Genomic DNA, 27,376 nt, shown 5'->3' on the forward strand with positions numbered 1-27,376 from the left:
AAAGTGGTCATGAGGCCCCCTGTCATCAGGCCTGATATTCTGGCTGGCTATTTCTAGGGTTATACTACCTCTCTTAGAATCTTCTCTCAAAATACATAGTATTTTGTATGATGATAGTAGAATACTTAATGATATTAAGGGTAGTATCATTAGAATTTAGATATATTAACGTTGAATATTATCCTCCCTCTATGAAGTTCAAGACATTTTAAAATAAAGACTATTTTGATCTTATAAATTCCATGTGAAAGCTACTTTTTAATATTCATATTTCTTTATTGGCGTTTTTACAAATTTAGCATAAATTTCATTAAAGGCTTATATGCTTTTCTTTATTTTACCCTAAAAGATACCAAACTAAGAAAATGCTGTGTGAGTTCTGGGATAAATATTTTTAGTTTGCCTCAAATCATAGGTATTGATTATCCCACCAAAGCTTTGGTTGCTTTTATTCTTAAGTGTAACAACCGTTTGGAGATCAGTCTTCTTTTCGCTAGCTGCTGAGGTTTGTGCTGTGCTTTGCAGAATCCAGAAAATCTTCCAGAAGTTTATAGTTCTGGTGACCAAGTGAAATTAATACAGGAAACAATGGGTATATGACGTAGATGTTTTCTATATTTTGTAGTCTTGTTAAGGAGTATGAAAAACAATATATTAATTTTTTTATTGTTCAGGATTCATTGAGGGTACAAAGAATTAGGTTACACTGATTGTGGTTGTTAGGTAAAGTCCCTCTTATAATTGTGTCTGAACCCCCCAAGAGGTGTGCCATACACTGCGACCCCCTATCCCTCTCCCTCCTCCCCTCTTCTCTATCCCTCATTCCCCTACCCCACCCCTTATATTAGATCATGTACTGCCTTCATAATAGAATTGAGTACATTGGATTCTTGCTTCTCCATTTTTGTGATACTTTACTAAGAAGAATGAATTCCACCTACATCCAGATTAATACAAAAGATGTAAAGTCGCCATCTTTTTTAATGGCTGGATAATATTACATACCACAGCTTGTTAATCCAGTCCTGGGTTGGTAGGCATTTAGATTGTTTCCACATTTTGGCAATGGTAAATTGAGTTGCAATGAACAGTCAGCGCAAATGTCCTTGTGATAAAATGATTTTTTTCTTCTGGGTAGATGCCTAGTAATGAGATTGTGGGATCAAATCAGAGGCCTAATTTGAGTTCTTTGAGGATTCTCCGTACTTCCTTCCAGCAGTGTAAAAGTGTTCCCTTCTCTCCACATCTACACCAGCATCTGCAGCTTTGAGACTTTGTGATGTGGGCCATTCTCATTGGTGTTAGGTGATATCTCAGGGTGGTTTTGATTTGCATTTCTCTGATGATCAGGGACAATGAGCATTTTTTCAAATGTTTGTTAGCCATTTGTCTGTTTTCATCAGAAAAAGTTCTGTTCATAGTTCTTGCCCAGAAGTACGTGGGATTGTTTACTCTTTTTCTGTTGATTAATTGGAGTTCTCTGTAGATTCTAGTTATCAGCCTTTTGTCAGAGTGATACCCTGCAAATATCGTTTCCAATTCTGAAGTTTCTTTTTGCTTTACTTGTTGTGTCCTTAGCTGCACAGAAGCTTTTCAGCTTAATTAAGTCCCATTTGTTAATTTTTGTTGTTGTTGCAATGGCCTCTGAAGTCCTTGTCATAAAATCTTTCCCCAGTCCAACATCATCAAGAGTTTTCCCCACACTTTCTTCTAAGATTTTTATTGTTTTGTGTTTTAGATTTAATTCTCTTATCCATCTTGAGTCAATTTTTGAAGGGATGGAAGGTGTGGGTCAAGTTTCAGTCTTTTACATGTGGTTATCTAGTCCTCCCAGCACCATTTGTTAAATAGGAATTCTTTTCCCCACTGTATGCTTTTGTTTGGTTTATCAAAGATCAGATGGCAAGTAGAGATTAGTTTCATCTCTTGGTTTTCTATTATGTTCTGTACATCTATGTCTCTATTTTTTGTGCCATTACCATGCTGTTTTGATTATTGTAGACTTGTAATATAGTCTGAAGTCTGGTAGGATGATACCACCAACTTTGTTTTTATTACTAAGAATAGCCTTAGCTATATGGGTTTTATTCTGGTTCTATACAAAATGAAGTACCTTTTTCTCCAGTTCTTTAAAATATGATGTTGATCTTTTAATGGGGATCACATTGAATCTGCAGATTGCTTTGGATAGAATAGACATTTTGACAATGTTGATTCTTCCCAGCCAAGAGCAGAGTATGTTCTTCCATTTGTTAGTGTCTTCTGAAATTTCTTTTCTTAGGGTTTCATAATTCTCTTTAAAAAGATCTTTCAACTCTTTTGTTAGGTATATTCTGAAGTATTTCGTTTTCTTTGAGGCTACTGTGAAGGGAATTGTGTCCTTGATTTGCTTCTCCACTTGGCTGTTATTGGCATATGCAAAGGCTACTGATGTGTGGACACTGATTTTATAACCTGAGACATTACTGTATTTCCTGATGACTTCTAGGCATTTTGTGATTGTGTCTCTGGGGTTTTCTAAGTATAAGATCATATCATCAGCAAAGAGGGAGAGTTTGACCTCTTTTGCCCCCATTTGGATGCCCTTTGTATCCTTCTCTTGCCAGATTGTATTGGCTAGAACTTCCAGAACTATACTAAATAATAGTAGCAATAGTGGATATCTTTGTCTGGTTCCAGTTCTAAGTGGAAAAACTTCCAGTTTTACCCCATTCAGAATGATGCTAGCTATGAGTTTGTCATAGACAGCTTCAATCAGTTTAAGAAATGTTCCTTCTAGTGGTGCCTGTGGCTCAAAGAAGTAGGACGCCGGCCCCATATGCCGGAGGTGGCAGGTTCAAACCCAGCCCCGGCCAGAAACTGCAAAAAAAAAAAAAAAAAAAAGAAACCTTCCATCTATGCCTGTTTTCTTAAGTTTCTTAAGTGTTCTAATTAGGAAAGAATCGTGAATTTTATCAAATGCTTTTTCTGCATCTATTGAAAGGATTGTATGGTCTTTGTTTAGCTAAGGTTTTGTTGAGTATTTTTGCATCAATATTCATTAGTGAAATTGGTCTGTAGTTCTCTTTTGGTTGGATCCTTTTCTGGTTTTGATATCAAGGTGATGTTTGCTTCATAGAACATGTTGGGGAAGGTTCTTTTCTTCTCAGTGTTTTGAAATAGGTTCTGTAGTATACGTACAAGCTCATCTTTGAAGGTGTGATAGAATTCTGATGTGAAGCCATCTGGTCCTGGGCTTTTTTTTGTTGGAAGTTTTTTTATTGTTTCTGGAATGTCAGTGCTTGATATTGGTCTGTTCAAGAGATCTGTTTCTTCCTGGTTAAGGCTAGGAAGATGATGTGATTCCAAGTATTGGTCCATCTCCTCCACCTTATCAAATTTCTAGACATAAAGTTTTTGGTAGTAGTCAGAAATAATCTCTGTATCTCTGTAGTATCAGTTGGTATTTCCCCTTTTTTATTTCTGATGGAGGTTATTAAAGATTTTGCTTTTCTATTTCTGGTTAATCTGGCCAATGCTTTATCAATTTTAATTATCTTTTAAAAGAAGCAACTTTTTGTTACATGAATTTTCTGAATTTTCTTTTATTGTCAATTTCATTTATTTCTGATTTAATTTTGGTTATTTCTTTTCTTCTGCTAGGTTTGGGATTGGATTGCTCTTCCTTTTCCATTACTTTAAAAGATGATTCATTGGTTATTGATGTGCTCTCTTTGTGTTTTTCAGATGGAGGCATCTAATGTGATAAATTTCCCTCTTTGAACTGCTTATGTAGTGTCCCACAGGTTTTGGTAGCATTTGTCTTCATTATTGTTATGCTCAAGCAAGTTAATGATTTCCTTTTTTATCTCTTCCTTGACTTAACTGTCATTCAACATAAGGTTATTTAATTTCCATGCCTTCGTGTGAGGATGACAATTTTTTTTGGAGTTGAGTTCCACCTTTATTGCCTTGTGGTCTGAGAAGGCACAAGCTAAAATTTCAATTCTTTTGATTTTGTTGAGATTTGATTTTTGTCCCAGGATATGATCTATTTTGGAAAATGTTCCATGGGCTGATGAGAAGCACATATGTTCTTTAGCTTTGGGATGAAGTGTTCTATATATATGTCTATCAAGCACTGTTGTTCTAGGGTCACATTTAAGTCCCCTGTATCTTTGTATAGTTTGTTTAGAGGATCTGTCCAGCTCTGTAAGAGGAGTATTTAAAGTCCCCTGTTATTATGGTGTTATAGGATATCATATTGCTCAGACTAATTGAGGTCTGTTTCAAGAATCTGGGAGCATTTAAGTTGGGTGAATAAATATTTAAAATTGAAATGTCCTCTTGTTGTATTGTTCCCTTGACCATTATGAAGTGTCCATCTTTTTTTTTTTTATTTTAGTTGCTTTAAATCTACTTGTGTCTGAGAATAAGATTGCAACCCCTCTTTTCTTTTGATTTCCATTTGCCTGAAAAATTGTCTTCCTTTACCCTAAATTTTACTTTGTCCTTCAAGGCTAGGTCTGTTTCCTAGAGACAGCATATGGATGGCTTCTGCTTTTTCTTATCCAAACAGCTAGACTCTACCTCTTGGGTGGGGAAGTCAAGCCATTAATTTTTATTAAGATAATTGATGTGTGGTAGAGTTCTGTTTATCTTATTTTCTGAAAGTCTGTTGCTTAGTTTTTTGTTTTTTGTGTTTTTTGTTTGTTTGAGACAGAGTCTCACTATGTCACTCTCAGTAGAGTGCTGTGGCATCACAGCTCACAGAAACCTCAAACTCTTGGGCCCAAGCGATTCTCTTGCCTTGGCCTCCCAAGTAGCTGCACCTGCCACAATGCCTGGCTACTTTTGGTTGTAGTTGTCATTGTTGTTTGGCAGGTCCAGGCTGTATTCAAACCTGCCAGCTCCAGTGTTGTGTGGCTGACGCCCTAGCCACTGAACTACAGGTGCCGAGCCACATTGCTTAGTTTTATTTTTTGTATCATTATTGAAGCTAGGTGTTTTCCTTTTGTTTCTTGGTGTTTACTTTGCTTTTGGTCCATCGTGATGGTCAGTGTGTAGAATAGTTTTAAGTATTTCCTGTAGAGCTGGTCTTATTGTGGCAAACTTCCTCAATGTTTGCATGTTAGTAAATGATTTTATTTCTCCATCAGTTTTAAAGCTTAGCTTAGCAAGATATAGAATTCTGTGCTGAAAATTGTTTTGTTTAAGTATATTGAAGGTATTCAAGCCATTGTCTTCTGGTTTGAAAAGTTTCATTTGAGAAGTCCACAGTCACCCTGATGGATTTGCCCCTATAGGTCAATTGGCGCTTACTCCTGGCAGCCTGCAGAATCTTCTCTCTTGTCTTGACTTTGGGAATGTTCATGGCAATGTATATTGGGGAAGCTCTATTTGAGTTGAGACAACCCGGGGTCCACTATCCCTTTGAAAGGAGTGTGTCAGAATCTGGTGATATTTGGGAAATTTTCATTTATGATATCTTCTCGTAGGACTTCCATTCCTCTGGGGCGTTTTTCCTCTTCTGGGATACCTATAACTCATATGTGTGAATGCTTCATGAAGTCCTATAATTCTGTCATGTCTTTCCTTTTCCCGGGTTACTAGCTCATTTCTGAACAGAATGAGACCCTGTCTCTAAACAAAGAAAAAGAATTTTTAAAAAAAGTCAGTTGAGTATTTTTATATGGGTCCATTTGTGGGCTCTCTATTCTGTTCCATTAACTTATTTGTCAATTTCTTAGCCAATATCACATTCTCTTAATTACTGTAGCTATGTGATGGGTCTTGAACAAGCTTTATAATAAGTCCTCAAACTACAACAACAAAAATAAACAAATGGGACTTCATTAAACTGAAAAGCTTCTGTACAGCTAAGGACACAATAACCAAAGCAAAGAGACAACCTACACAATGGGAAAGGATATTTGCATATTTTCAGTCAGACAAAAGCTTGATAACCAGGATCTATAGAGAACTCAAATTAATCCACATGAAAAAAGCCAACAATCCCTTATATCAAGGGGCAAGAGACATGAATAGAACTTTCTCTAAAGACGACAGACGAATGGCTAACAAACACATGAAAAAATGTTCATCATCTCTATATATTAGAGAAATGCAAATCAAAACAACCCTGAGATATCATCTAACCCCAGTGAGAATGGCCCACATCACAAAATCTCAAAACTGCAGATGCTGGCGTGGATGTGGAGAGAAGGGAACACTTTTACACTGCTGGTGGGACTGCAAACTAGTACAACCTTTCTGGAAGGAAGTATGGAGAAACCTCAAAGCACTCAACCTAGACCTCCCATTCGATCCTGCAATCCCATTACTGGGCATCTACCCAGAAGGAAAAAAATCCTTTTATCATAAGGACACTTGTACTAGACTGTTTATTGCAGCTCAATTTACCGTTGCCAAAATGTGGAAACAGCCTAGATGCCCACCAACCCAGGAATGGATTAACAAGCTGTGGTATATGTATACCATGGAATACTATTCAGCCATTAAAAAAAATGGAGACTTTACATCTTTCGTATTAACCTGGATGGATGTGGAAGACATTATTCTTAGTAAAGCATCACAAAAATGGAGAAGCATGAATCCTACGTACTCAATCTTGATATGAGGACAATTAATGACAATTAAGGTTATGGGGGGGGAAGCAGAAAGAGGGATGGAGGGAGGAGGGTGGGGCCTTAGTGTGTGTCACACTTTATGGGGGCAAGACATGATTGCAAGAGGGACTTTACCTAACAATTGCAATCAGTGTAACTGGCTTATTGTACCCTCAATGAATCCCCAACAATAAAAAAAAAAATAATAAGTCCTCAAACTTTGTTCTTCTCATTCAATATTGTGTTGGCTATTGTGGGTTCTTTGCCTCTTCATATAAACTTTATAATAACTTACTAGTTTTAGTTGGAATTGCACTGAATCTGTAGATCAAATTGGGAACTGTCATCTTGAAAATATTGAATCTTGGGCGGCGCCTGTGGCTCAGTGAGTAGGGCGCCAGCCCCATATGCCGAGGGTGGTGGGTTCAAACCCAGCCCCAGCCCCAGCCAAACTGCAACCAAAAAATAGCCGGGCGTTGTGGCGGGCGCCTGTAGTCCCAGCTGCTCGGGAGGCTGAGGCAAGAGAATCGCGTAAGCCCAGGAGTTAAGAGGTTGCTGTGAGCCCGTGTGACGCCACGGCACTCTACCAAGGGCAGTACAGTGAGACTCTGTCTCTACAAAAAAAAAAAAAAAGAAAGAAAATATTGAATCTTTCCATGAACATGGAATATCTCTTTATTTATGTAGTTCTCCTTTCATCTTGTTTATCAGAGTATTGCAATTTTACTCAGATAGATCTTGTACCTACTTTGTTAAATAAAATATTTTATTTGGAGGGTGATAATATAAATAGTATGTATTTAATTTTTTTTTATTGTTGGGGATTCATAGAGGATACAAGATGTGTCCCACACTGAGACCCTGCTCCTCTCCCTCCTCTCCTCTCTCTTCTCTTCCTTTGTGTTTAATTTCAAATTCCATTTCTTAGTTGCTGTCATTAGGAAAGCAGTTGACTTTTGCATATTAACCTTGTGTCCTGTAATCTTGCTGTAATTACTTATTAGTTCCAAGATACTTTTTATTAATTCTTTTCAATTTTCTATATAAATAATCATATGAACAAAGACAATATTTTATTTCTTCCATTCTGTATACCTTATATTTCATTTTCTTATCTTATTGCATTAGGTAGATCTTCTAGTATGATTTTTGAATGGTGTTAGGGTACAACCTTACTTTGTTGCTGATCTTAGCAAGGGAGTGTCTAGTTTCTCACCATTAAGGGTGATATTAGCTGCAGGTGTTTTGTAGCTATTCTTTATCAAGATGGAGAGGTTCTCCTTCATTCCTAGTATACTCAGAGGTTTTATAATGAGTCGGCATTGGATTTTGTTAGATACTTTTTCTGTATCTATTGATATGATCATATGACTTTTGTTTTTTAGCCTGTTGATGTGATGGATTATACAGATTGGTCTTTGAATGTCAAATCAGCATTGCATACCTGGGATAAATCTGACTTGGTTGTGGTATATAATTCTTTTTATACAATGTCGGATTCCATTTGCTAGTATTTTATTGAGGATTTTCACCTTTATGGCCATTGTAGTTTGGTTTTTCTTGTAATGTCTCTGTCTGATTTTGGTATTAGGGTAATGCTGGCCTCACAAAATGAGTTAGTATTCCATTTGCTTCAATCTTCTGAAAGAGATTCTAGAGAATTGATATTATTTCTTCCTTAAATGTTAGGTAGAATTTACCAGTTAGCCCATCTGTGTCTGATTTTTTGGGGGGGGTTACGGTGTTCTGCTTATGGAAGTTCATTGACTATTGATTCAATTTCCTTTTCTTTCTTTTTTTCTTTTTTTAAATTTCAGGTTAATATATGGATACAAATGATGAGGTTACATTGTTTGCATTTGTTAGGTAAAATCCAAGCTGTAGTTGAGCCCTTCACCCAGGAGGAGTACCATATACTCCTCCTCTTATTGAGTCAATCTTTTTAATAAACATAGGCCTATTTGGAATGTTTCTTCTGGTGTGAATATTGGCAGATTGTGTCTTTCAAGGAATTGGTCCATTCTATCTAGATTATCATCTTGTGATCATAGAAGTGCTCATAATATTCTTTTCTTATCCTTTTAACATCAGTGAAATCTATATTAGAGAAGACTCTTTAATTTCTCATAATTGTGTCCTCTCTCTTCTTAGTTATCCTTGCTCTAGAGGATTATCAATTTTATTGATCCTTTTAAAGAACCAGCTCTTGGTTTTATTGATTTTTCTCTATGGTTTTTTTTCAATGTCATTGACTTCAGGTTTAATTTTTGTCTTTTTTCTTCTTCGTTTAGATTTAATGTGGTCTTCTTTTTCTAACTTCCTAAGATAAAAACTTAGATTATTGATTTTAGAGCTTTCTTTGTACTTTTTAATAAGTATACTTAATGTTATATTCAGATAGTATATTTTTAAATTCTATCTTGAACAGTTACTAGTTATATGAGCCTGGGCAAGTTCTTTTCTTTTTTTTTCTTTTTAATTAAATCATAGCTGTGTACATTAATGCATTTACAGGGAACAATATGCTGGTTTTATATACAATTTGAAATACTTTTATCCAGCTGGTTAACATAGCCTTCACTGCACTTTCTTAATTATTGTGTTAAGACATTTATACTCTATACTTAGTTTCTTAACAGCTTTATTGAGATATAATTCACATATCATAGAATTCACCCACTTAAAATGTACAATCCAATGATTTTTAGTATGTTCACAGACTTATACAACCATCATCACTATCATTTTTAGAACATTTTCGTCATCCAAAAAAGAAATTCCACAACCATTTGTAGTTACTCCCCATTTCTCTCCTCGCTGCTATTCTGAACAATTTTTTTTTTAATTTTTTACTCCTCTTATCTGAGATTGTTTAACTTTTGACCAACATCTCCCCATCTACCCTCTCCTGTAACTACCCAAGCCTTTGGTAACCATCATTCTACTCTCTCCTTTGAGATCCGAACATGTATGGATTCCATATATGAGTGAGTTCATGTAGTGTTTATCTTTATGTGACTGGCTTATTTCACTTAAAATAATGTTTCTAAGTTCATCCATGTTGTCACAACTAACAGGATTTCATTCTTTTTTATTGCTTGTAGTATTCCATTGTGTGTACATACTACATTTTCTTTATCCACTCATCTGTTGTTGGGCACTTACTTTGATTTCATATCTTGGCTGTTGGGAATAGTGCTGCAATAAACTGGGAGTGCAAATTCTTTTTGATATATTGATTTTAGATCCTTTGGATATATACCCAGGAGTGGGATTGCTAGATAACATAGTAGTTGTATTTTTAATATTTGAGGAACTGGCATACAGCTTTCCATAGTGGTTGTACTAATTTACATTCCCACCAGCAGTGTTTGAGAGTTCCACATCCTTACCAAAACTTGTTATCTTTGTCATTTTGGTATTAATTATTATCTTAACGGGTATTAAGCTATATCTCATTGTGATTTTCATTTGCATTTCCCAGATGATTAGTGAGGTTGAACATTTTTTCATATACCTGTTGGGCCCTTTGTCTTCTTTTGAGAAATGTCTGTTCCAGTTTTTTGCCTATTTTTTAAAGGTATTTCTCTTTTCCCATATGAAAGGTTAGAGTGTTTTTCTTCCCCCACATAGAAGGCTATTACTAACTGGAGTTTTCCTTCCCCAACGTCAGTTATGGTCTAATATTATTACCCCAGCAGGTAAAGTTATAGTTAACAAGTTTGTGCTGAGGGCAGGTCTTGTTGAGAAAAATAGAGGTCTCTGACATATTTCAACATGGTTCCTTTTCCCTCCCCGCCTGCCAGAAGCATGAGGAGATTTTTTCCTAATATTTACTCTGACAATTTAGTTGAGCTGCTGGTGGTAAAATTCACAAAAGTGTTGGGGTCCCTGAAGACTGAGTCTTCCTGGATTTTAACTCTCAGACTGTCCACATAGAGCCTCCAGCAATTAATTCATCAGTTACAGCTCACTTTTTCTGTCCCATCTCTGCTCAGGAGTTTCTTTTCTGGTAAGATTTCCTGTATTTATCTGTTTGTCTGTCTTGATTTGAGTTATTAATTTTTTTAGTCTGTTTAGCTTTTTATTTGGTAGGACAGAGTAATGACTTGAAATTTTTTACACATGGAACCAGAAACCAAAAATCCCCAGTTTTTGTTTTGCCAGCAGCCTGAAAGAATTTAAACATACTTTCTCTTTGAGATTTCTTACTGTATTAAAAATAGGACTTACTGACTTTATATTTCTTGATAGAAAATATTAAGGAATTTAATGCCTTAAGACATCTAATTAAAAACATCTGTGCGTAAGGTAAATTGTGGCTGGCAAATTTTAAATGGATATAATTATTTTTAACTTGGAAATAATGTATTTGTTCAGAGTTTAGTACATGATGAAGTCTGACTTCAGTTTTTTCTGGAGGTGTTTGAGAATTTCCTTATTTTGTTTGTTAGATGTTCTCCTCCTCCTAGGACACCCTGGAATAATTAAGAGAAAAGATATTTTACAGTTTCTCTTAAGGAATATGAGGAAACAGTTATAGTAATATTGTATGTTAGTAGAGTTCAGTTAGCAGGAACAGAAATTCATTAAACAGTTTCTGAGATCAAAAATCACACTGGTAATTTTCATTATCCTATAGTTTTTCACAAGACTATAGCCACAAACAATGGAACGTGAAATATTTGCTAGGTGCACAAAAATGTAGGTCACAAGTGAGTAATAAGTCATACTGTGTGAAAAGCATTGAAAGGCATGACTAATGTTTCAAAAGCTTTTGTTATCTCAGTAAGACAGCTTATGTGTGCAACAGTCCTGCGGAGAGTGTCTTGGCCTGTAAGAAAGAGAAAAAGAAGATTCTTATTCATGAATAGTGCTATAAACTTCAATTGCCAATAGTTTTCAGTTTATAGATATGCATTACATATTAAGTTGCAGATTACAGTGCTCTGTTTTTAAATTTTGAATGTTTCAGGGTAGAACAAAGGTAATACATGAAAGAGTTCAGGCAATTTCCCTAGAAACAAAAGCCAAATCCTAAGTAAGAGATTTTCTTCTAATAACTCTGTGGGGTAGTTTAACTGTGCCAGATTCCAGGGGAACACTTGCCTTCATGTTTTAATCTAGGAATAAAGGTTGACAACCCTTTTGTATAAAACATTGTGTCTAGGAGAGAAACAGGGAAGAATGTTGGTATTTTCTAAAACTCCAACTGTTGAGAAATATATAGAAAATGGAAAAATGAGAACAGCTCAGAGTAGGTGAACTACATCAAGATTGATAGTCATTTTCCTCTAAGAAATCTAATGGGTTGATGTAATGGGTTAAGTTAATTTCCAACTTAAAACTGGAAAGCACCTTTTATTCCTTCATAAATTGTTTTTCATTGAATACAGGGTGAAGACTATTTTGCAATAATTAAGATTTAGTTGAAATATACCTACATGTTAAAAAAAAAGAAATATACCTACATGTTAAAAAAATAAATGTTTGTAATTATAAAACTTGAAAGCAAAATGTTCCATTTTGAGATATTTCTTAAGTAATACAAAGAAGAAAGATACTCAATTTTTCAAGTAATCATTAGGCACTTTTTAAATGTCCATTACTAAAATCATAACTAATGAGCCAAATGTTTATGTTTTTTTGTTTTTTGTTTTTTACATAGGTGGAATTAGACACAACATTAAGTGACTTGGAGGCTGCAGATTTTGCAGAACTGGTAAGAGAAGGGATGGATTTTAGGAAAGGCTCAATGTATATTTTGAGCCTTATTTTGTATGTCACTCAATTATTCTAAATATTTACCAATAGCTCAAATGTTTATAGCAGCATAGTTCACAATTGCAAACATGTGAAAACAACCCAAGTGCCCACCAATAAATGAGTGGATTAATATAATATGGTGTATGCATACTGTCGTATGCTACTCAGCCATAAAAAATATTGATGATCTAGTATCTTTTGTGACAACATGGATGAAACTGGAAACCATTCTTCTAAGTGAAACATCACAAGAATTGAAAAACAAACATATCTACTCAATACCAAATTACAACTGATGTATCATCACTTCAATGTACACAGAGAAGTAAATCTCAATGAAAATCAAGCTGGGGAAGGCGGGATGGGGGAATGGGTAAATTCAAACCTATTGGGTATCATGCACACTATTTGGGTGAAGGACACACAACTTTGACTCAATATGTACAAAAACAACGTATGTAAACAAAACATTTGCACCCCCTAAAATTCTGAAATTTAAAAGGAAAAGGAGCTAAGGGCAAAATAGATGAGTAACAAGAACAAAATATTTACCAAGTGGATGTATGATAATCTTGAAACATGCAACATGGCCTGTGTCAGTTGCAAAACTGACAAAATCTATCTTGCTTCCCTTAAGATTTTCTACTTAGTTGAAATATTTGTTACCCAATGGATATTACAGGATTAAGAAATGATTAACTACAATTACATCATTGAGAATTAGGCTTACCAAAGAAAGAAAATATAGATGTAATGTTGATTAAATAAGAAACCATGTAGGTCTGAATTTAAATTGGAAGTATCAGTATGGTTTTTAATCTTTTCACATTTGGGTAATTGTAAATTGTAAATTGAGCTACAATAAATAGTCTAGTACAGATATCCTTATGGTAAAATGATTTTTTTTCACTCTGGGTAGATGCCCAGTAATGGATTGCAGGATCAAATGGAATGTCTAATTTGAGTTCTTTGAGGGTTCCCCATATGTTCTTCCGAAAAGGTTGTATTAGTTTGCAATCCCACCAGCAGACTTTGCAATATGGGCTGTTCTTACTGGGGTTAGGTGATATCTCAGGGTGGTTCTGATTTGCATTTCTTCTATGATTAGGGACAATGAGCATTTTTTCATATATTTGTTGTGTGTCTTCCTAAGAGGTTCTTTTTTTGAGACAGAGTCTCACTATGTCACCCTCAGTAGAGTGCTGTGGCATCACAGCTCACAGCAACCTCAAACTCTTGAGCTTAAGTGATATTATCTCAACCTCCCGAGTAGCTGGGACTACAGGTGCCTGCCACAACACCTGGCTATTTTTTTGGTTATAGTTGTCATTGTTGTTCGGCAGGTCCAGGTTGGGTTCGAACCACCCAGCTTGGGTGTATGTGGCTGGTGCTATAACCACTGTGCTACAGGGGCCGAGTCCTTAGAGAAGGTTCTACTCATATCTCTTGCCCATTGATATATGGGGTTTTTGGCTATTTTTTTTTTTATTAAATCATAGCTGTGTACATTAGTATGATCATGGGGCACCATACACTTGGATCATAGACGGTTTGACACATTTTCATCACACTAGTTAACATAGCTTTCGTGGCATTTTCTTAGTTATTTTGCTAAGACCTTTACATTCCACATTTACTAGGATTCACATATACCCTTGTAAGATGCACCGCAGGTGTAATCCCATTAATCCGCCTCCCTCCACCTACCTCCCCCCTCCCTCCACTCCCTTTCCCCCTTCTCCCTATTCTTAGGTTGTAACTGGGTTATAGCTTTCATGTGGAGGTCCTACATTAGTTTCATAATAAGGGTGAGTACTGTTTTTGTGCCAGAACCATGCTGTTTTGATTACTATCGATTTGTAGTATAGTCTGAGGTCTGGTAGCATGATTCCTCCTGCTTTGTTTTTATTTCTGAGTAATGTCTTGGCTATTCGAGATTTTTTTCTGATTCCATATAAAACGAAGTATTGTTTTTTTCAAGATCTTTAAAGTATGACAGTGGAGCTTTAATGGGGATTGCATTGAAATTATATATTGCTTTGGGTAGTATGTGTTGAAATTATATATTGCTTTGGGTACTATGGCCATTTGAACATTGTTGATTCTTCCCAACCATGAGCATGGTATATTTTTCCATTTGTTAATAACATTCTCAGCTATCTCTTTTCTTAGAGTTTCATAGTTCTCTTTATATAGATCTTTCATGTCCTTTGTTAGATAAACTCCCAAGTATTTCATCTTCTTTGGCACTACTGTGAATGGGATAGAGTCCTTAATTGTTTTTTCAACTTGACTATTGTTGGTATATATAAAGGCTATCGATTTATGAATGTTGATTTTGTAACCTGAGACGCTGCTGTATTCCTTGATCACTCTAAGAGTTTTGTAGTAGAGTCCCTAGTATTTTCGAGATATACAATCATATCATCTGCGAAGGGTGAAAGTTTGATCTCTTCTGACCCTATGTGGATACCCTTGATCACCTTTTCTTCCCTAATTGCGGTGGCTAAAACTTCCATTACAATGTTAAAGAGCAATGGAGACAATGGGCAGCCTTGTCTGGTTCCAGATCTGAGTGGAAATGATTCCAATTTAACTCCATTCAATATGATATTGGCTGTGGGTTTGCTGTAGATGGCCTCTATCAGTTTAAGAAATGTCCCCTCTATACCAATTTTCTTAAGTGTTCTGTTCATGAAGGGATGTTGGATGTTATCAAACATCTTTTTCTGCATCGATTGAGAGAATCATATGGTCTTTGTTTTTTAATTTGTTTATGTGCTGCATTACATTTATAGATTTACATATATTGAACCAGCCTTGAGACCCTGGGATAAAACCAACTTGGTCATGATGTATGATTTGTTTGATATGTTGCTGGATTCTGTTTGTTAGAATCTTGTTGAATATTTTTGCATCTATATTCATTAGTGATATTGGTCTATAATTTTCTTTTCTTGTTGGGTCTTTTCCTGGTTTGGGGATCAGGGTGACGTTTGCTTCATAGAACATGTTGGGTAGTCTTCCTTCTTTTTCTACCTTTTGGAGCAGGTTGAGTAATATAGGTACTAATTCCTCTTTAAAGGTTTGGTAGAATTCTGACGTAAAACCATCTGGTTCCAGGCTTTTCTTTTTGGGGAGATTTTGTATGGTTGATGTTACTTCCAAACTTGATATGGGCCTGTTCAACATTTCCACTTGATTTTGGTTAAGTCTTGGAAGGTGACGTGCTTCCAAGTAACGGTCAATTTCCTTCAGATTTTCATATTTCTGAGAGTAAAGTTTCTTGTAATATTCATTAAGGATTTTTTGGATTTCTGATGAGTCTGTGGTTATTTCGTCTTTGTTCTTTCTTATTGATGAGATTAGAGATTTTACTCTTTTTTTCCTGATTAGGTTGGCCAAAGGTTTATCTATTTTGTTGACCTTTTCAGAAAACCAGCTTTTTGATTTATTGATCTGTTGTATAATTCTTTTGTTTTCAATTTCATTTAGTTCTGCTCTGATTTTGGTTATTTCTTTTCTTTTACTGGATTTGGGGTTGGAGTGTTCTTCCATTTCCAGTCTCTTGAGATGTCCCATTAAGTTGCTTACTTCCTCTCTTTCCATTCTCCTGAGGAAGGCTTGCAGTGCTATAAATTTCCCTCTTAGAACTGCCTTTGCAGTGTCCTAGAGGTTCTGGTAGTTCGTGTCTTCATTGTCGTTTTGTTCCAAAAATTTGGCAATTTCCTTCTTGATCTCATCTCTGACCCAGCTATCATTCAGCTTAAGGTTATTTAACTTCCATGTTTTTGTATGAGTATACAGATTCCTGTTGTTACTCATCTCAAGTTTTATTCCATGATGGTACGAAAAGATGCATGGAATAATTTCTATTCCTTTAAATTTACTGAGGTTAGACTTGTGACCTAAGATGTGATCGATTTTGGAGTAAGTTCCGTGGGCCGATGAGAAGTGTGTGTACTCAGTTTTGTCGGGATGAAATGTTCTGTAGATGTCTGCTAAATCTAAATGCTGGATGGTTAGATTTAAATCTAGAATTTCTGTACTCAGCTTTTTGTTGGAGGATCGATCCATCACTGCCAAAGGAGTGTTAAAATCTCCCACTATTATAGAGTTGGAGGAAATCAAGTTGCTCGTGTCTGTTAGAGTTTCTCTTATAAGTTGAGGTGCATTCTGGTTGGGTGCATAGATATTAATAATTGAAATCTCATCATATTGAGTATTACCCTTAACAAATAGGAAGTGACCATTTTTGTCCTTCCTTTTGTTGGTTTAAAGCCTATCGTATCCGCAAATAAAATTGCAACACCTGCTTTTTTCTGGTTACCATTTGCCTGAAATATGGATGACCATCCTTTTCACCCTGAGTCTGTATTTGTCTTTTTAGTTAAGATGTGACTCTTGTATGCAACAAATGTCTGGCCTGAGTTTTTGTATCCAGTCAGCTAACCTATGTCTCTTTAGAGGGCAGTTTAAGCCATTCACATTAATGGAGAGAATTGATAAGTTTGGTGAAATTTTGGGTATTGAGTGTTTTGAAAGTCTCGTGGGCATTTTTAATCCTTTTGCCATTGTGGAAGTTGGAGTTTGACCAGAAATTTCTGAGTGAGTTTACTTTTGTAGTAGAAGATTGGGTTGGTTATTATGGAGGATAGGTTGGAGAATATCCTGAAGAGCTGGTTTGGTTATGGCAAATTTCTTTAGCATATGAATGTCATTAAAGTATTTAATTTCTCCGTCACAAATGAAACTCAATTTAGCTGGGTACAAGTTCCGGGGTTGAAAGTTATTTTGCTTGAGGAGATTAAACGTTGATGACCACCCTCTTCTGGCTTGAAAAGTTTCAGCAGAGAGATCTGCAGTCATTCTAATGTTCTTCCCTTTGAAGGTAATAATTTTCTTTCACCTGGCCGCTTTGAGAATTTTCTCCTTCATATTAACTTTAGTGAAGTTAATTATGATATGCCTGGGGGATGTCTTATTGGGGTTGAGTCGTGCTGGGGTTCTGAAGCTATCTGCTATCTGAATTTCAGGTTCTCTGGGCATGTCTGGAAAATTCTGTTTCATAATTTCATGCAGAAGGGCCTCTGCGCCCAGTGAGGCCACTTCACCTGTTTCAGGAATTCCTATGAGTCGGATATTTGCCTTCTTCAAGTTATCCCAGAGCTCTCTGAGAGAGTGATCCATTTTTGCTCTCCATTTCTCTTCCTCTTTGAGAGTTTGGGAGTGTTCAAAGGCTTTATCTTCAATGTCAGAGTTCCTTTCTTCTGCTTGGTCCATTCTGTTGCTAAGGGATTCTACTGTATTTTTCATATCTTTGAGGGCTGCAAATTCTTGCTTCAGTGTGTCTAAGTCTTTGGTGGTTTTGTCTTTAAATTCATTAAATTCTTGAGACAGCTTTTGAATTTCTCCACGGATTCCTAGTTCCATTTTGTTAATCTTGTTTACCATCCAAATTCTGAATTCGATTTCTGACATCTCAGGCAGTTGTTTGTGAATGGGATCTTCAATTACATCTGCCGTATCTTTCCTTGGGGGGGTTGATCTATTCTGGTTATTCATGTTACCAGAGTTTTTCCGCTGATTCCGCCCCATGATTGTTTTGCTCCCTTTGATTTCTGCCCTGGTCTTTTGTCGAGGACCTGTACAGTGCTGTGGCCTGAGAAACTGAGGCCCTGTTTGGTTTAAAGGAGCTAAGTGGTTCTGTCTTGTTTTCAGCTGGTTTCTATTTGACCCTAGTGAAACAGTTATATATGTATTATATATATATATATATGTATTGCAGTATATTGCTGGGACACCAGGTGGCACTGTGTTTTTTTTTTTTTTTTTAGGGAACAGATAACATAACCAGCAACCTCTCTCTGTTCCCTAGCATAATCCTGGTTCCTAACTTAGTTGCTTTTGGTGATCACCTGATTGTTTCCTCAGCATTCAGACCTGGGTTGGGATCATAAACCTCTCCAGAGTCCTTCAGAGGCAGGTCTCACAATGTCCCATGACAGCAGTTCCTGTGGGGTTTGAGTCCCTTCAGCATGTCCCAAGAGTAGAGTTTTGTTCCTAGCAGGCAAAAGGAAGACAGTCATGCTTTAGGCCCCTGCTCAGAGGCCCCACCTCATGACCTCACAATCTTCCCACAATGGCAGTCCTGGCAACTTGGACCTTCCTAGTATGGCTGTCCCACCAGCCACCAAACTGATGGTAAATCCTCTCCATTTGGTACTCAAACCTGACTATTGTATACTGTTCAAGTCCACCCACTCTTCCAAACTCTTCACTCAATGTGTAGCTTCCCCCCAAAACTGAAAACTATGGAAAGTCATCTTCCCATCCTAGACCTCTGTGGGGAGGTGGGGGGGGCGGTGGGCGGCTATTCTCCCCTGCTCCCAGTCGCTTGCCTAGCCAGTCAGATCTCCACCATGCCAAATCACACACTTGTCTTCTGTACACCACCACCTCCCCATGCACCCTCAGCTACAACCTCACCTCAAGGAGGTGATTTTTTTTTTTAATTAAATCATAGCTGTGTACATTAATGCAATCATGGGGTACAATGTGCTGGTTTTATGTACAATTTGAAATGTTTTCATCAAACTGGTCAACATAGCCTTCACCACATTTTCTTAGTTATTGTGTTAAGACATTTGTATTCTACACCTAGTAAATTTCACATGTACCCATGTAAGATGCACTGTAGGTGTGGTCCCACCAATTACTCTCCCTCCACCCATCCTCCCCTCTCCCCTCCCCTCCCTCTCCCCTTTCCCCTTTTTGGGCTATAATTGGGTTATAGCATTCATAAGAAAGCTGTAAATTGGTTTCATAGTAAGACCGAGTACATTGGATACTTTTTCTTCCATTCTTGAGATACTTTGCTAAGAATATGTTCCAGCTCAAAGGGAGGTGATTCTTGAACTGAGATTTGAGTAAGAGCCACACAGTTGACAAAGGATAAGGAAAGGTTTCATGACTGAGGAAACAGCATGTTCAAAGGCTCCCAATGGTGGGAGGGAGCTAAGCATAGGCAAGGGCTGGAGAGAAATCCAGTATGGCTGAAATGAAGAGCCTAAAAAAGAAGTTTTGATGAAACTGTATTACATTTTGATTTTGGTGGCATTTACACAGTTGTATATATTTGTCAAAACTCAAAACAGTTCACAGTGAGTTTTATCTTAATAAAATAAACTGAAAATAAGCACCTATTCTAAACTTCTTATAAAATTAGATTTAAGATTTAATATTGTATCCTAACTTCTGTTTTTCATTTCTTAAAATTATCGTTAAGGTATCATTTACATTTAATAAATTCTTCTGTGTCCCTTGTCTGTGGCAAATCACTGATCTGTTTTCTTTCCGCATGATTTCACGTTTTCTAGGATGTCATATGAAGTTATTCATGCAGTAGATAATTTTTTGTCTTATTTCAGTTAACATAATGGATTCGAGATTCATTCATGGTGTATCATCAGTTCAATCCTTAAAATTGCTGAGTAGTGTTCCATTGTGTGGATATATCACAATTTGTTTATTCCCCAATTGAAAGATATTTTGATTATTTCTAGTTTTTAGGTTTTTTTAGGTTTCACTGGGTTTTTAAAAATTATAATAGTAATACGTACATATAGGGTAAAGATGCAAGCATGATTATTAAAAGTGAAATATCCTCCCTCATCCCTCTGGCCTGCTTCCATCCCTAGGTGTAAACGATGCTCTTACAGTTATCACTCCTGCTCTTACAGTTATATTCTCACACACAAACCAGCACACATGTATATAATTGGAGGAGGGCATTTTTCAGATTATAATGTATATTTTGCTTTGCGGCTTGTACCCTGTTTCCCCGAAAATAAGACAGTGTCTTATTTTAAGTTGTGCTCCCAAAGATGCGCTAGGTCTTATTTTCAGGGGATGTCTTATCTTTCCTGTAAGTAGGTCTTATTTTTGGAGGATGTCTTATTTTCGGGGAAACAGGGTATTTGCTGAATACAGAAACTTTTATGCCTGCTTATATAGATCAATCATAGTTTTTTAACATTGGTATGAGATTCTGTGGTATAATATATTAATTCAGTTGACCTTTCCTTCATTGTTGAACTTCTCATGATCTCTACTTTTTCCATGTTATAAATAATTCCATTGAATTTTTTTTAATCTTGATTATATTGATTGAGCATGTCTGTAGATATCTAGAAGTGGAATTACTCAATGAGAGTATGAGCATTTAATTTTTTTTATGTACTATTCAGTTGCCTGAAAATAGGCAATACCAACTTGCACTTCCAAAAATGGTATGTGGTAATGTTGGTTATGTTTGAAGATGTATATTGGAAGCTTTTTGTCTTAAAAGATTTATTTTCAGAAATCCCTCAGGGAGTAAAAAATTGTGTGTCACATCTCATTCCTGACACCACTTGTCAGGGCCCAGGACTGGCCGGGTCTGGGGCCCAGCTTAACTAGGTTCCGGATGCAGACCGCTAATTTACCTTGCTCTGGTACAGTTTCTCTTAGGTGCCTGAGGGCTATCTACTTTAGCTGGAGAGAGAGAGAGAGTGTCTTAGAGAGAGTAAAACAGTCTTCTTAGAAAGGTAGATCTTAGACTTTAGCAGAGCTTGGTAATCTTCAGCAGAGAGACACCGTGCTGGCGTTCTGCAGGCAGGAGGGGAGATAGAGTCAGAGTAAGCGAGTCCGTGATAGAATGCGCATGCTCCTGACTGCCTTCTCCTCCAGTCTAATATAAGGCTGATCTCATGCCTCTCAACACCACAGGTGTAGAGACTGCCAATTCACCACTGCTTTTATCTCACGAGCTCTCATGCTTGTTAGGAGAGCCAGATCCCTCTCCATGCCCTTTCCACCAAGGTGTTCCATTTTTGAGCTATACAGGTATTTCTTATTATTCTCACTCCTCCCAGCCATAAGCTATAAGGGCTGCTACAATTGTGTGTTCTATTCTTAGATATCTCTAATCAACGGTGTCTTATAATAATTAAAAATAAGGTTGTTCTCAGTCAAATAAATATACAAGCATATTACATAGTATATTTCACCGTAATACTATGGTATATTGATTTTTAAAGAAGGTACTGTGAAAAGTTTAGTTACTAAAGAGTATCATTTCCATTTTAACTATTATAGCTTAACTGGGATTTTTTTTAATTGCCAAAAAAAAAAAAAACAGTACATAAATCTAGTGTGAATTTTCCCCCCAGTCTGAAGATTATTATGACATGAGGCGACTGTATACAATTGTGGGGTCTTCTTTATTTTACAAGGTAAGTTAAAGCTTTAACTCTTCCTAAATGTATGACTGTGATATAAACAGACTTAAAGTAAATTTTCTCAAACTTTTGTATATTTGAAAAATACATCTCTCTTCTCTTTTATTTAAATGTAGGTACCATTAGATTAAGATCTTTTCTTTCTTTCTTTCTTTTTTTAAACAGAGTTTCATTCTGTTGCCCAGGCTAGAGTGCTGTGATGTCAGTCTAATTTACAGCAAGCTCATAGTCTTGGATTCAAGCAATCTTCCTGCCTCAGCCTCCAAAGCAGCTGAGACTGCTTACAGCCCTCCACAGTGCCTGGCTAATCTTCCTGTTTTTGTTTTAGTAGAGATGGTATCTCGCTTTTGCTCAGACTGGTCTCAAACTCTTTTTTTTTTTTTTTGGCCAGGGCTAGGTTTGAACCTGCCACCTCTGGCATGTGGGACTGGCGCCCTACTCCTTGAGCCACAGGTGCCGCCCCTGTTCTCAAACTCTTGATCTTAAGCAATCCATCTACCTTGGCCTCACAGACGGCTAGGATTATAGGCGTGAGCTGTAATGCCCAGCCAGATGAAGATCTTGAAACAAGACTTGTACCTACATATGTATAAACACAAGAAATATTTATGGTCTTATTATACTCTTAAAGTATTTACAGATGTTGAAAGTAAAAATAATACTTAAAGAACCAAGTATGTAAGAGAGAAGAGGAATACTTTCTTGATTTCCTTTGCAATAGTTTATTTTTTAACCTATCTTCAGATATAAATGTACATCTTTAAAGTAAATCTTTAACATTTAGTTGACTTACATGTAAAGCAAATTAAACACAAAATAAATTCAAGTATTTTTATTTTCAAATAAAATCTTTCAACACTATATAAAACACATCTAACAAAGAATCAGACAATCCAGAAGGGTATACAGTGAAAAGTCAGTCTCTCCTACCTTGACCCCTGCTTCTCCACTTTTCCTTCTCAGAATTTAGTTCTTTTCTAATTTTGCCAAACTCTCAACCTATTCTACACAGAAGTGGTCTTGCTTTGTGCTTAAGTTTGCTTTTTGGGTCCCTGAAGTTATCATTTGATCTCTAGTTTGACTTTAGGAAAAAATATTTATTTTTGCTATTTCTTCATTTGTCCATTTGAAAGTAAAGTATTTTAGGCCAACGGAAGAAGGGTTTATAAAACCCAAAGCACAGTGGTTACTGCACCAGCCACATACACCAAAGCTGGCGTGTTCAAGCCCAGCCGGGGCCTGCTAAACAACAGTAACGACTGCAACAGAAAATATCCAGGTGTTGTGGCTGGTGCTCCTAGTCCCAGCTACTTGGGAGGCTGAGGCAAGAGAATCGCTTAAGCCCAAGAATTTGAGGCTGCAGTGAGCTGTGATGCCACAGCACTCTACCGAGAGTGACAAAGTGAGACTCTGTCTCAAAAAAAACTCTTAGAAATATATTATGGGATTATTGCTTTATACCGCTAGTTGACTTTTGCCCTTTGCTCTTTGTGGTTAAATTGAAGGGTTATTTGATATGCAGCCATTTGCCTAAGGATGATCTCATTGATATTGCTGTATACTGTCGCCACTATTGCTTGATGCCTTTAGCAGCAAAACAAAGAATCGGTCAGTTGATAATATGGCGAGAAGTGTTTCCTCAATACCACCTCCAACCTTCTGCAGACTCAGACACTGAAGTCTTTCAGGAACCTGAAGGCAGATATTTTTTGTTAATTGTTGGATTGGTAAGTTTAATGTGGCTTCTTGGAATTTTCCTTTCTTTTTCTTTTTTTTTTTTTTGCCATCTGTTGACTGTCTAAATACACAAACAAATATTCTCTTTTAAAATTATGAGTATGTCTAATACCAGTACTCAAGAAGATATTATATGCCCCTTTACTGCTTTTCTTTTGCATCCATTTAATCCTCATGGAGAAATATTAATAAATAGGAAAAGATTTTAACAGATTCTTAAGGTCTTTTGTTCACCTTTCTATAGTGGTTTTATCCTCTGACTTGTTTTGAGAAACAGAAGGAGACGTGAAAAGAATATAGAATCAGAAACAGAATGTTTCTGCGATGTAATTGTAAATGAAAGGACTGCCAATAATCGAGGCTTTTTTACAGCTATCTTGGTTAGGGAATTTTGTGTGCCAAGAGAAGTGGTTGACGGTATATTAAAATGCTTATTAATTCCAGTTTAAAAGGTTTAATAAGCATTGATAATAACCAAGAAGGAATGGGGAGGGAGGAATTTTTAATAATCATCATGTAATTATCCCACATTCCCATGTCTTTAGTATTCATAAATTTATACATGTATATATATATATATATAAATAATTTAATGGTAACTAAATCTAGATTAATAATTTTTTTCTTACAGAGACATTATATGTTATGTGTACTGTTAGAAGCTGGAGGCTGTGCATCCAAAGCTATTGGGAATCCTGGACCAGACTGTATATACGTGGATCAGGTCAAAACAACTCTTTATCAGCTGGAAAAAGTAGTTTCTCGCATAGATGAAAGGCTAGCATCTTCTCCAAACCCCTGTTTGTCTTGTGCTGACTGGTTCCTTGCTGGATCACATGAAAAAATAGATAATTTGACCACTTCACCTGTTCTCAGTAGGCTACCAGGTACTTCTAAAGTAGCAACCTCCCCTACATGCAGAAGAACCCTTTTTGGTGACTATTCCTTAAGGACACGTAAGCCCAGTCCTTCCCGAAGCATTGGAGGATCTGACAATGGTTGTGAAGGCGGAGAAAGTATTGGCCTTACCCTCCATACCACACCTGATACAGTACGGAAGCAAAGAGAATCTCAGAGCTCTGATGGTTCAGAAGTAAGTGGTGCCTTGCTTAAGGTGTGTGTTCATTCAAATGTGTATATTCTGGGAGCTAAGCTATCCAATCCTTATAATTACAAGAGAATTTTTTTTTTTCCAGTTTTTGACCAGGGCTGTGTTTGAACCTGCCACCTCTGGTATATGGGGTTGGTGCCCTACTCCTTGAGCCACAGGCACTGCCCAGAATTTTTTAATAATATATTATTCCTTATTTCAAAAGGTGGTTGTGTCAGTCACTATTGGCAAACCAATTATTTAGAACCCAAAAGAAAAAGAAATGTACAAGTAATAAGACAGGAACCCCTTGACATCCAGGATATCTGTTTAATAGTACTTCTGGGTAGGGAAACTCTTTTTTTTTTTTTTTTTTTTTGTAGAGACAGAGTCTCACTTTATGGCCCTCGGTAGAGTGCCGTGGCCTCACACAGCTCACAGCAACCTCCAACTCCTGGGCTTAAGCGATTCTCTTGCCTCAGCCTCCCGAGTAGCTGGGACTACAGGCGCCCGCCACAACGCCCGGCTATTTTTTGGTTGCAGTTTGGCCGGGGCTGGGCTTGAACCCACCACCCTCGGTATATGGGGCCGGCGCCTTACTGACTGAGCCACAGGCGCCGCCCTGGGTAGGGAAACTCTTTAATATTACTTTCCAGGTTCATCTCTCCCTTCTCTATTTACAATGATAATAGAGAACATCTTAGCTGTGGGGCCTTTGGGGGCCTGATCTGACTAAATAGCCAATAAAATGTTTGGCAGAAACATAGAGAGAATCAGAACCTAAGAGTGTGTATGTGTGTTCTATTTTTTATAGATGAGGTTTTTTTGTTTTTTAAATCTGCAGTGTCCATATTCAAATACTCAAAATGTACCTATAAAGCAAAGAGGATGTTCATTTTTTAGATTATTTATAATTTTTCTTAATTGTTTTCCTTGAAAATACCATAAAATGTCCAAATGATTATCAAAGTGATTGCTCTGGGAGGTTTTGTGCTTATTCTAGTAATGCTCCTGTCTTTCAAAACATTTCTGAAACTTGTCCTTTTGGTGGGTGGAGGTGATAGCTTACAAGGCATGAAGAAGAAAGAATCTGAAAAGGGGCACAAATAAAATAGGAGATTCTGAGTGGTGTGGCATAAATAACTATATGCAATAGTGTGTTCTTGGAGCCCTAGGTGGAATGTAGTTAGGAAGTACTCAGATTATCCCGGTCAGTGAAATTGGTAGGAAATATGGTCTAAGAGGATTCGGATTGGCGTGGCATAAATAACTATAACAATAGTGTGTTCTTGGAGCCCTAGGTGGAATGTAGTTAGGAAGTACTCAGATTATCCCAGTCAGTGAAATTGGTAGGAAATATGGTCTAAGAGGATTCGGATTGGCGTGGCATAAATAACTATAACAATAGTGTGTTCTTGGAGCCCTAGGTGGAATGTAGTTAGGAAGTACTCAGATTATCCCAGTCAGTGAAATTGGTAGGAAATATGGTCTAAGAGGATTTGGACAGATTTAAGAATTACAAAGCCATGAACAACTCCCAGGAGAAATTGAGTTAACCTTTAAGATTTAGCCATTCAATAAACAAATGTTGTTTAAACACCTACTACAAAAAAGATACAGAGATGGGTAAGACATGGCCCATGACTTTAAGGAATGCAGAGTCAGAGAGGGAGACAAGTACACATACATGTATACTTGGTGAAGTCTCCAAATGGCTCTGGGGAGTGGTTTTTAGGGAAAACCATCATGCCCTTTCATGAAATGGCTCTGGGATCCCTGTTAGCAAGAGATAAGCCAAGAAATACAAGTTAGCCTTAAAAATGTTTAAAAGAATCATTGCAAAATAGTAAATAGTTCTTAGAAGAATTTTTAGTTTTTAAATTATTTTTGCTGTTTGATTCCATTCTTAGTTGCAAATTGATCCACTTAACTGTATTTTACAGGTCACTAAAAAGAAGTCTACTTTTCCAAATCCATTTCATTTGGGAAACTTGAAAAAGGACCTTCCAGAAAAAGAACTGGAAATACATAGCACAATGAAGTGAGAAATTTCTTTATAATATTCTTTTCAATTAAACTCTTTCTTGGAGGAAGTTTTACAATGAGAAAACACACTTTCAGAATGTATATAGATTTTATTCAACAAATTAAATTATGATATATTTTACATAATAACAGTAATACCTATGGTATTCCTGTAATATTTCATAACACATTTAGGAAAATGACTATATTAGTATAGTAAGAGATAAAAGCACACAGTAATATTTGAAATGTGAAACATCTCTCTTCCGCAAACCTCCCTTTTGAATGTCTAATGTAATTTTAAATGATAAAATTTAGAAATTTTAATTAAAATTTTAGTTGTTACTATTTTTAGACTCTGGTGGATGCAATGGTATGCTGCCCGGTTATCCCTTAGCCCAGGGTTCTCATTCCTAGCACTTTGGGAGTGATGGGTGTTAATGCCTTGCCACACAGCTAAGACCCTGCCCTGGCTGTAACTGACCTGGTAGTTTGTTGACTTAGCTAAGGTTACACTCCTCTCTGGGAGTAACTCACTTCTAATGACTAATAGATAAGTGAGTACAAAGGCTTGGCCCCTTGCCTAAATTCAAGATGACTCTGAAAGGCCATTCTCAGTAGTATCCACTGAACCCCTATTGCAACCTCAGTGCAGTTCAGCTTCTCCCTCATCTTAATCTTGCTTCAGTCACACTACCGCTACAGCTGTTTATCCGAAGAGTGCTCCCTAATAAACTTCATCTCTGCATATCTCCCTGTCATAGTTTGAGTCCCAGGGAACAGGTCCTGTAATACCCACTTTAGGAAACAGGTAAAGCCTCAAAATTTACATTGAGTAAAGAATTCTGAAGTGAAAGGAACCAAATGAT

The 27,376-nt window shown here is 36.7% G+C and overlaps 1 protein-coding gene across 1 annotated transcript in view; it reads left to right on the plus strand.

Moving 5' to 3' along the window:
- Positions 1-27,376, plus strand: part of INTU (inturned planar cell polarity protein) — a 104,540-nt gene that overhangs the window by 65,429 nt on the left and 11,735 nt on the right. The window contains exons 9-13 of the mRNA XM_053577691.1: positions 12,277-12,330; positions 21,587-21,649; positions 23,161-23,382; positions 24,024-24,485; positions 26,426-26,523. Coding sequence (XP_053433666.1) covers positions 12,277-12,330; positions 21,587-21,649; positions 23,161-23,382; positions 24,024-24,485; positions 26,426-26,523 — 899 coding nt within the window. The remainder of the gene's footprint in view (positions 1-12,276; positions 12,331-21,586; positions 21,650-23,160; positions 23,383-24,023; positions 24,486-26,425; positions 26,524-27,376) is intronic.

Source organism: Nycticebus coucang, chromosome 1 (genome assembly GCF_027406575.1).
Source record: "Nycticebus coucang isolate mNycCou1 chromosome 1, mNycCou1.pri, whole genome shotgun sequence".
Classification (NCBI taxonomy): Eukaryota; Metazoa; Chordata; class Mammalia; order Primates; family Lorisidae; genus Nycticebus; species Nycticebus coucang.